We start from the raw sequence: 11,447 nt of genomic DNA, 5'->3' as shown, positions 1-11,447 counted from the left end.
CTCCAAATTAAATGAGCTCAAGGAGACGGAGCATTTTCATGCAGAAAGAAAGTGAAACGTTGATGTTGGAAGTTAATGAATCTGGTAGCAGAGAGAACACTATTGAGACTGGATAATATGATCTAACAGCTTTCCCTCTTCTTATCCTCCCCGTAAAGAATGTATGGAAGTCAGTTATGTGGCATGATTCTAACATCTGTCCTACCCCATAATGGTAATTTGTATAAGTAATGGAAACAGGTTAAATACTTCCATTCTAATGTTGCCAGCAGGGATGAAAATGAACATTTCAATGAAATAATCTCGACAGAGCAGGGAGAGGAGGGGTGGATGGACTGATTCATCTCCAGCTCTCTTTGGTGATCCGAACACTAATGAGAATGCTTGAATGTATAGTTTATCAGATAGAAGGGGAAAAGCAAGTAAATTTCTCAGATTAGAATCACTGTGAAAATATACCCACATGCAAGCTGCTTCATTCTCCAATTGCCAGCGTTGGCTAATAATTTGCAGCATTCATTTTAGGGGGATAGGGGAGAGAAGGGAAGGAGGTGAAGAATCTTTTTGTTGGTTAATGGGATGCCTTTAAGGGTTATCATTTAACCTGCTAGAAGCACAGAGGTTGTTCTTGTTACAGTATCTTATCTACTTTTCAGACCCATTGCATTAGAATTAGAGGGTAGGCAGTTCCGGTATTTTGCCCCCCATTTTGCTGCAATTAGAAATGAAAGACGCAAACCTCCGTAGTAAGGTTATTTGGTTGCCTGATAGTCTGTGCTACTCCTGAGCCGTTGTCATAACTAAGCCATATTTTTCCACTGTAGTGACATTGTAATACAGACACACACACAGATTTGTAGCATCTGTGCCAGAATTTTGTATGAACATTAGTATATACTAATACAGAAAATTTGCAAATCTTCCAGCAGGCATGTTAACCTCTCAGAATGTGAGATTTTGGATTCTTTTGTAAAACTCTCATGACTCTCTGTATTCTGGAAACGTATGTGTAAATGTTTTTTATTCTTTCCCTCTTGTTTTTCTGTAATGAGGGAGACGTGTGGCTATAGGTTATCTTTTCTCTCTGTACTTTTTTTCCCAAGATGTGAAACGTGTTCTTGTATGCAGTGGAAGTCACCCCCAGCCTAGAGTGCAGTTTGTGCGAGGTGACAGCGTGAGCTGTGAAAACTTCTGCAGCTGCTGTCTCCTGTTGGCTGGGTAAATATTAGAAGCTGTGGAAATACATCTGTTGAAGAACGGTGAACATTCACCTCATACCACTGTTGTTTAGTCCCATTGCAGGCCCTGATTAGTGAAGAATTTTAGACTTAAACCCATTCCTATTTGTTGGAATTGTGAAATATGCATGTAAGTGAAAATTATTTCAGTATTCAATTGCTTTACTGAATTGTGTCCTTCAATACTTAGGTGTTTCTTCTGAATAAATGTATTTACTTGGAGGATTTAAAATCAGGTCTGGAAGAGTTTACTAGATTTAATTTTGTAGACTGTTAAAAACAAATACAATTGTTACTTGTTGTCCTTTTCAAAATAATGTGTTCAGTGCTGAATCCCTTTTTGAATGGAAAAAAATATCTCCGTATAGAGACAGATTCCTTCAAAAGCACCGGTCCGAGGTTACAGACAGGTTTTATGTGAGAATAGTTATATTTTTTAACCACATCCTTGCATTTTGGATCTCTGTCTGCTTTTTTCAAACAATAGATGTATATTTATAGTGTAAATATTCTCCCTGAAGCAAACACAATGTGCTGGGCTACTCACATGTACAATATATAGCGTCTCATGTCCACTTAGATTAGAATGCACAGCTTTTAACACTGCTCAGAGATGACAGTATATCTATGGGGAAGCATTGGCATCCAGAAGGCACGTTTTATAGGCAAAAAATATTAGCAAGACTTAATCAGAAGAAAAGAAATACAAACTGCTACTCCTAATTTTTAGTTGCCTGAAATTTGAACCTTTTTCCCCTTTTTCCACTGTGCATGCACCTGAGAAGTACCTGAGTCTGTGCATGCACAAATGAGAAGTAAAAGAAAAGCTGACGTTATGTTCTGTAATTTCTTCTGCTTCGGATGTATTTTTTGTTGAGGAGGACCACTGCTTATATCTGCTCTTGGTATTTTTGTGTGGTTTCAGGACATGCGTAAACTAGCAGGGTCTTTGCAGTTGCAGGAGTATCTGGAGAAGATTGCTGAGAGTTTCTCGGTCACAGAAAGAGATGCTGTCTGAAATTTGTCTGTTGATCTACCTGTTATAATTTAGGGGAAGAATCTGAACATCTCACACTTTTAGTAGATGTAGAATAATATTATTTGTCTCTTCAAGTAATGATAATCGGAATATTTTTGCTGTGTTTAAAATTCTGAAGCTTACTTATTTGTCAAATTTCTATGAGAATTTTAGTAAAACATACGTGTTTTTAGAAATTAACATTCTTCATTTTGTATGCTTCTGAATTAGCTCTAACAAAAATCTTTTCAGTTAGAGAATTGCACTGACCTTGCAAAATACCATATGTTTAAGTGTGCTGCTATTCATCTTATAAACATTAGTAGTCTTGAATGAAAAGGTATTGTGTGTATCCTATGGTAACTAAAGGAGTTAAATAAAATATTTTTGATTGCAGTAATAGAAATTAAACATTTTGGATAAATTATTCTGGTTTTGGTTAAGAAGCATTATTTTTTTGTGTTATTTCAGATTACAACTGTACAGAAATGTGGGTGTGCACATCATATAAATTCAGGTTTTTTTCAGAATCTGGCTTAAATTCTGAAAGCACAGAAAATCAGTGTCTTGGCCAGTTGTCCATTCTTAACTCTTATATTGCAGTATAAGTTGGTAATGGAGCGAACTCAATTGTGTAGTAATCTCAGCAGAACCTAAGACTAGGAAAGTAAGTGAAAGATGGATATTTCACTCTAATACTCAGTTTCTTTGCTTTGACAGTTTAACACTGACCTTTCATGTAGTTTTAACATTTCTTGTGTGGTTTAGCTCCTTTTATTTTTATGATAAAGTGTAAAAGTACGAGAATAGAGAAAACATACTGTCATAAATAAATAACAGATAAGGCAGTGGCTCAACTAGAGTACCCACTTAAGCACGTATTTAGATGGTTATATAGAGCAATTATAAAAATATGTATTTATGCAATTAAGAATTAAATAAAGAGATGTAAGCAGATAATTCACAGGGATTTTTACAAAATACTTTATCAACTACAGCAACATTCAGCATCGTACAACAATTTCTTACATGTATTTATTTAAAATACCGGGATGTAAAAATTAGAGAAAGCTGGCATAGTTCCACTGAGATTAGTAAGAAGATAGGTGTTCATAAAAACTCAGAATGCAGGCCCCCTCGGTGTTCAGCTTCTGCTTGGTGACTGTCATTGATCATTACTAAGTTTGAGGGTTTTTTTTTAAATAAGAATGCCAGATGGTAAGTGTCCATTTTTATGCATTTTAGGCCTCAGAGTTTTTAAAATTTTTTATTTAAAAGCAATTTCAGAATCAGAAACCATATTATTCTATAACTGTTCTTTAGTTTTCTGAAACTTTAAAGTGTCTTTTGCTGTTCAAAATGACAGAAAACAGATGTGTTTAATGAGAGAGCTAAGAGATCTTAGACTGTAGCTGTAGGAGTGAATTGTGCTTGCATTCCTAGGATTCACAGCTGCGGCGGTACTACATGCCCAAATACCTGCAGAGCGGTTCAACAGCAGCATTACTGCAGCACTGGGAAACTGACTGACTTCTTAGTTCTTTTACTGTTTCTGTATTTTATTCTTCATTTTATGGACTAAATGCATTTTTAAGAATGTTGGTTTTTTTTTTTCTGGTTTTATAATGCTTTTATGGCATCTTCCTGGCGTTGGCTCCAGGATGATTTTTGTACTGACTTCAGTTGTGCTTGGTACTCACTAGTCCTTTAAAATATATTAGGAAACACCTGAGGTTGAGACACTCTGTAAGGAATTGGATCCTGCTTAACACTTTTTTAAAAACTAAAAAATCAAAATCTCTTCTGACAAAATTGTTATTTAGAGGACAGATGAAAGATTCAGTGGGCATCTTAAGGTTCAGCACTACCCCAGTACTAGATGGGCTACATTTCTAGTTTGTCTTAGAAGATCAGACTGAAGTAGTTAGGGGCTGCATTCAGACTGAATTGCAAAGGTGAATACAGAATGCACTACTGGCCATAATACTGTTACTTTTCTTAAAAAAAAAAAAGTTTCAAAGAGTGTTCATATTACAATGAGAGAAGATTATTTTCATTTTCAGAAAAGAAATTTCAGAATATATTGGCAGCTGTGTACAAAAAGAAGCTCAACTTGTACTTACGCTCCCTCCAACTGAAGAAGACCTCAGCTTTGTTAACATGTTAATATGTATTTTCTTGATATCACGTAGGAGCAGAAGTGCCTCTTTTTTCTGGCTTTCTTTCAGTATTGTACTGTGGAAGGACATAGGCCACATTTCAGCATCACTTGCTGCACAGTTCACCTGACAAGGAGGCATTTTTTAATTCAGTTACTGAAAATTGTTCACAATCCATGTTTTCTACCTTGACGTGCTTATAAATTATCTATATTCCATTATAATTGTGATATTTTTAAGCTTCTTTACAAAACTGGAGGGAGATGTGTGCAACTATGTTTTCTGCTTTGCAATGAAAGTATATATTTATCACTTAGGTACATGCAAGCCACTTCTGTGAATTGGGCCCTTGGAGTAAATGTGTTTTGATGTAATGGCCATCTGCTCATGAATATCACATTTGCTAGTTAAAAAAATAGTTTGATATAGATAAATACATAGTTTGGTAAGATTATATAGTTTCACCAGGTGGCAATACAATAGCAAAGTTTTATATTTACCATAAACAAATAATCAAGCTAGGATGGAGGCCTCAAGATTTTTCTTTGTTGCTTTTAAAAGTTAATCTCTAACATTTACTTTTAGTTGCTCGCTGCTGTTTTCAAAATAGTAAACTGAGGACCCACATCAGATCATAACAGGAGGGAAAGTATAGCCTAGCCGTTTCAGAAAACAATCATAGTCTTGCTTCTCTTTTCACCTTGTAACAATGAAAGTTGTTCTGCTCTCAGGTGGACCCAGTACAACCAGCCGCCAGGAGACCTTGGAACAGCAGATCTGACATGCTTGCCCCATACAGCTCCATTAGAGTCAGGTGTCAGTGACACAGAAATGGCCCTTGAAGCCACTTTGCCAGAAAAGACAGCCCTGATGAGATGGAGTTGGTCAGTCTGACCAATTCTGAGTCCCTAGGTCTGAGGGGTGCAGGTCAGCTGCAACATGTTGTGCATATAGAATCACAGAATGGTTAGGGTTGGAAGGGACCTTCAAAGGTCATCTAGTCCAACCCCCCTGCAAGGAGCAGGGACATCCCTGACTAGATCAGGTTGCTCAGAGTCTCATCCAACCTGGCCTTGAATGTTTCCAGGGATGGGGCATCCACCACCTCTCTGGGCAACCTGTTCCAGTGCTCTTCAACCCTCAGTGTAAAAATTTTTTTCCTAATATCTAATCTAAATCTACCCCCCTCTATTTTAAAACCATTACCCCTAGACCTGTCACAACAGGCCCTGCTGAAGAGCCTCTTCCCATCTTTCTTGTAGGTCCCCTTGAGGTACTGGAAGACTGCTATAAGGTCTCCCCGGAGCCTCGTCTTCTCCAGGCAATATGTAGTGCAGTAAATATAGCTTGGTGCTAGGCGATCTTTTAAGTTGATAAAAACTGGTTTAGGAGGCTCTTTGTTTGATTTTGATTTTGATATTTTGGTATCTACTGTGGTATTGGCACATATTTTACTGCAGAAGTCAAAGTTTATTCTTAGATAGCACTGATATCAAACTGTAACCGGGACAGAGTATGTGGATTTATAGGAGGAGTGTGTGAGTGACGGTGAATTTGGTTTCTGGATGTATCTTCAAAATTTGTCTTTATGGTTACTGCTTTTAGTACAGAAGACAGCAATGATGTAAAATGTGCGTGTTTGATAACTTTGTCTTGTTTTTCCTCCCGCCCTCCCCTCCTGTATTTTAGCATATGTTCCTGAGGAGGAATTGAAAGCAGCAGAAATAGATGAAGACAGCGTGGAAGATGATGGCCTGTCTCTGGACATCCAGGAGAATGAGTATTTGTGCAATGAAGAAGCGGAGATCAAAGAGGCTCAAAGCTACCAGAACTCCCCAGTCAGCACTGCAACTAATCAGGATGCAGGCTATGGTTCGCCGTTTAGTGAAAACAGCGATCAGCTGGCCCATTTCAAAAGCACTTCTTCTAAAGAAGAGAAAGAGGATCCTCAGTGCACAGACAATGTTTCCTATCCACAGGACAGCTTGGCACAAATAAAAGCTGTGTATGCAAATTTGCTTTCAGAGACTTGCTGGTCCAATTTAGCTTTGGACTTAAAGAAATCCAATCCAACCACCAGCAACAACGGAATCGGCCAGAATGAAAACACCACCAGTACTGACACCAATGCCAATTCCCAGAGTACTAGTACCACCAGTACCAACACTAGTACCAGTACAACTACCAGTAATACTAGTAACAGTAATAGTAACAGTGGTGGCTCAGGTTATGACTGGCACCAAGCTGCATTAGCTAAAACTTTGCAGCAGACCTCATCGTACGGACTTCTCCCAGAGCCTAGTCTTTTCAGCACAGTACAGCTTTACCGGCAAAACAATAAACTTTATGGGTCTGTGTTCACCGGTGCTAGCAAGTTCCGATGCAAAGACTGCAGTGCAGCCTATGACACACTGGTGGAGCTAACAGTGCACATGAACGAAACTGGACATTACCGCGATGACAACAGAGATAAAGAAGCTGATAAGACCAAACGGTGGTCAAAGCCTAGAAAACGATCACTTATGGAAATGGAAGGCAAAGAGGATGCCCAAAAAGTGCTGAAATGCATGTACTGTGGGCATTCGTTTGAGTCTTTGCAAGACCTCAGTGTCCATATGATAAAAACAAAGCATTACCAGAAAGTGCCTCTGAAGGAGCCAGTACCAGCCATCACTAAATTGGTCCCTTCTACCAAAAAGCGAGCACTTCCGGACTTAGCTTCACCTTGTTCACCTGAGCCCACAGGGATCACTGCAGAAGCTTCACTGGGTGAGTCTGCAAAGGATCAGAAAACTGCCAACCCCTATGTGACTCCAAACAATCGCTATGGCTATCAAAATGGTGCTAGCTACACTTGGCAGTTTGAGGCACGCAAAGCCCAAATACTGAAATGCATGGAATGTGGCAGTTCCCATGACACTTTGCAGCAGCTCACTGCTCACATGATGGTAACCGGTCATTTCTTGAAGGTGACCAATTCTGCTTCCAAAAAAGGCAAACAGCTAGTACTGGACCCTGTGGTGGAGGAGAAGATACAATCTATACCTCTTCCACCCACTACCCACACAAGGCTACCAGCCTCCAACATTAAAAAGCAGCCCGATTCCCCAGCGGGTTCCACAAACTCAGAAGAAAAGAAAGACCCAGAGAAGGAGAAGGTGGTGGTCAGTGAAACAGAGAAAAAGATTAAAGAAGAGAATGAAGACTCTACAGAGAAATTTGAGCCAACAACTTTGTATCAGTACCTCAGAGAGGAGGATCTAGATGATAGTCCTAAAGGTGGAATAGACATCTTGAAATCCCTGGAGAACACAGTGACAACAGCTATCAGTAAAGCTCAGAATGGAGCACCTTCCTGGGGAGGTTATCCCAGTATTCATGCAGCTTACCAGCTCCCGGGAACAGTCAAACCCCTTCAGCCCACGGTGCAGAGCGTTCAAATGCAGCCGTCTTATGCCAGCAGTGTCAAATCACTGTCGTCAGAACACAATGCGCTCATCCATTCCCCAGGCAATCTCACACCCCCACCTCACAAGAGCAATGTATCAGCTATGGAAGAACTGGTGGAGAAAGTTACAGGTAAAATCAGCGTGAAGAAGGAAGAAAAGCCTTTAGAGAAAGAGAAGAGTTCTCCAGTCAAACCCATGTCACCTGCTGCTAAAGAAAACAAGGACTTCCCAAAAGCAGAAGAAATAAATAACAAACAACAGCAGAAGAAGAGCTCCGAGACAGAAGTTCAGAAGGTCAAAAAGGATAGTCCAGCAGAAGCACATACGCCAAATGGTACAGAGCCACTTAAAACAAAGGTTGCTAATGGCTGTAACAATTTAGGAATCATCACAGATCATTCACCTGAGCCATCCTTCATTAATCCATTGAGTGCTTTACAGTCCATTATGAATACCCACTTAGGCAAAATTTCTAAGCCGGTAAGCCCCTCTCTGGACCCTTTGGCCATGTTGTACAAAATTAGCAACAGCATGTTGGACAAACCGATTTACCCAACCACTCCGGTCAAGCAGACTGATGCTATTGACCGATATTATTATGAAAACAGTGATCAACCTATTGATTTAACCAAGTCCAAAAACAAACCTCTTGTTTCCAGTGTGGCTGACTCTGCCTCATCCCCGCTAAGGGAGAGTGCCCTGCTGGATATTTCCGATATGGTGAAGAACCTCACAGGGCGTTTGACACCCAAGTCTTCAACTCCGTCTACCGTGTCAGAGAAGTCTGATGCTGACGGGAGTAGCTTTGAGGAAGCTCTTGATGAACTGTCACCGGTACACAAGAGGAAGGGCAGACAGTCCAACTGGAACCCTCAGCATCTTCTGATCCTTCAAGCCCAGTTTGCTTCCAGCTTGAGGGAGACCCCAGAAGGCAAATACATTATGTCGGACCTAGGTCCACAAGAGCGGGTACACATCTCTAAGTTTACTGGTCTATCTATGACCACAATTAGCCACTGGCTGGCCAATGTGAAGTATCAGTTAAGGAGGACAGGTGGAACTAAATTTTTAAAGAACTTGGACACAGGACATCCTGTTTTCTTTTGCAATGATTGTGCCTCTCAGTTCAGGACTGCTTCTACATACATAAGTCACTTAGAGACACACCTAGGGTTTAGTTTGAAGGATCTGTCAAAGTTGCCACTTAATCAGATTCAAGAACAGCAGAATGTTTCAAAAGTCCTCGCAAACAAGACTTTGGGCACACTTGGAATTGCCGAGGAGGACTTAGGCTCCACATTCCAGTGTAAGCTCTGTAACCGAACTTTTGCGAGCAAGCATGCAGTCAAACTGCACCTTAGTAAAACACATGGCAAGTCCCCAGAGGACCATCTGATCTATGTAACTGAGTTAGAAAAACAATAGCGTCCAGGTAAGCAGCCAGGTATGCAAGTGACCACAGGAACTTTGCACTAAACTTCTTCATAGTACTGCACTAGGCCTGACCTGAGCCTCTGAAATCAGTCTTACTTTTGTTGCTGAACTGCCTATCTGGACCTTGGTTTTTCTTACACTTATTTTGTAGTTATATTTATATGCTCTTTGTCTGATCTGTGCATGGTTATTTTTTGTTTCTGTTTTTATTTTTTGTGAGTCAAAGTCTGACCTTTATTTTCAACATCTGTCCTTGATGTTAAGCTATCTTTTGTAGAATATAGTGGGAGACACTATTGAGAGACATTAATTTAGCCGTAAAGAAAGACACAAAGAACAATGATAAAGAGACATCCTAAAATTACAAAGTTGCCATGACAATAAAGGTCACAGAACCTGGTAGTGTCAAGTTTTAACCCTCTGAGAACTGTAATAGCATTTCTGTGCCTTTCCCAGTGACTAAATAAGTAAATAAGGAAAAACAAAACAAAACAAAAGGCTTAAAGGCATTTGATTCAAATAAAAGCTGTGTCAGAAGCAGAACTTATTTTTTTTAATGAATGAGCTTCTTTTTTTTTTTTTTTTTAATGCAGAACTGGTTTGTGAAGAAATTGTGCATGCAGTCCTTGGAAGAAGGAGAGCTGTGTAGTACTCAAGGGGTTAGGAAGCCACAACTGTATAAGTTAAAATAATAATTTTTTTAAAAAAGCAAACCAAGTTGCCACTATGCCCAAACCCTCTGGATGCTGAGAATTGCCACTTTTTGGCCAAAAAAAAAAAAAAAAAAAAAAAAAAGTATGCAAGCTGTTATTTAAAACAAGTGTAAAAATGCTCTTTCTTTTTTTTTTTTTTTTCCTGTAAAATACTGCAGTTTATAGTTATTTACAAATGTTAAGCTTTGGTACAAGCTGACCTTTCTATAGTGTGCTGCATTGGTAAATGAAAACAAAAAAAAAATGGGGCAAATGTTGGATTCTGTTCCTTGTAAATTGCCAGCATCAGCTTAAAAAAATACATGTTACATATCGTACCATTTTAAACTGTTCAACTTTCTTTGTACCTTCTGGCTGTATGCTTTCTCTTTTAACTTTTTATATTGTCATTTTATATTCAATTTCTGTGTATATAATGTAAAACCACACTTTTTGAATAAAATTTAGTTCCTGCAGCTTGATATAAATAGAGAAATTTTACTGGCACCTGCATCTTTCCAGATGCATGTACTTAAAGGAACTATCTGACAAAAAAAATAAATAAATAAAAATAAAGCAAGCAATGCACTATGAATTATACATTTTGATGTTTTATCATTAATATTGTACAGTACATTTTGGTTCACACAATTAAATCCACTGTTTTCTCAAGTGTAAAATAAACCCACATGCAGTTCTTGATTTACATACATTGTCATGTCGTCATTATATTGCCTTTGAGGTGTTATTCCAGCAATAAGAGGCAGTGTTTATATAATCAACCAGCAAAAATCTATTAGAAATCATCTCTCGTCATCTGTATGCTGACGTGTTTCATTCGAAGCCGTAATACTAATAACCTCTTAAAAGAAATTTGTGCTAGGTGCGTACTGGAAAAGATACAGAATCAGTGGGGCACCATCAGTTACCAACGGGCATTTTGCTCATCGCTGAAGTACAAGAAGAGCTGCAAAGGTTTTGGCCAAGTTAATTTTCCTATGCTTGTATGACTGTGCTCGTAGTCATTTTCTGTGTGCATTCAAAGACCGTCTCCTCCATTCCTTCTCAGGCAAAACACCTTTTGATTTCAACAGTGGCATAGTAAGAGGCTGTGGCTTCTGCCCCCGCAGTCTGTTGAACGCTGTGGTACTTGCCTTTCTGGCAGCGGTGAAGACCTCTGAGGCTTTGACACCAGTTTTTACTTACAGTACAAGAAGACAGACCTGTGTTTCTCTGTACTTTTTAAATATTGCATTTTGAGGTAAGCTGAGTGCTATCATATCAGGTGTTTCCCTTAATCTTTATTTCTGTTCTGTTGAATGCAGATGTCATTTAGAATGTAAAAGAGAGCTGTCAGAGCCTTCACTACTCTATCTCCTGAGTGCTTTGACAGTTACAGTGTATGAAAGCCTGGGATCTGCTATCCATGACACTTTTTGGAGGGGCTATTAAATATG

The 11,447-nt window shown here is 39.1% G+C and overlaps 1 protein-coding gene across 1 annotated transcript in view; it reads left to right on the top strand.

Annotated features, from left to right (window-relative positions):
- The window catches only part of TSHZ1 (teashirt zinc finger homeobox 1), a 54,638-nt gene extending 43,940 nt beyond the window's left edge, over positions 1–10,698 (top strand). The window contains exon 2 of the mRNA XM_086740540.1: positions 6,105–10,698. Within this exon, the coding sequence (XP_086596666.1) occupies positions 6,105–9,289 (3,185 nt within the window). The 3' untranslated portion in view covers positions 9,290–10,698. The remainder of the gene's footprint in view (positions 1–6,104) is intronic.
- Positions 10,699–11,447: the final 749 nt, after the last annotated feature.

Source organism: Chlamydotis macqueenii, chromosome 2 (genome assembly GCF_036417535.1).
Source record: "Chlamydotis macqueenii isolate bChlMac1 chromosome 2, bChlMac1.mat, whole genome shotgun sequence".
Taxonomy (NCBI): domain Eukaryota; kingdom Metazoa; phylum Chordata; class Aves; order Otidiformes; family Otididae; genus Chlamydotis; species Chlamydotis macqueenii.
Note: the sequence above shows the minus strand (reverse complement) of the source record. Positions and strands in the feature narration are given on the sequence as shown.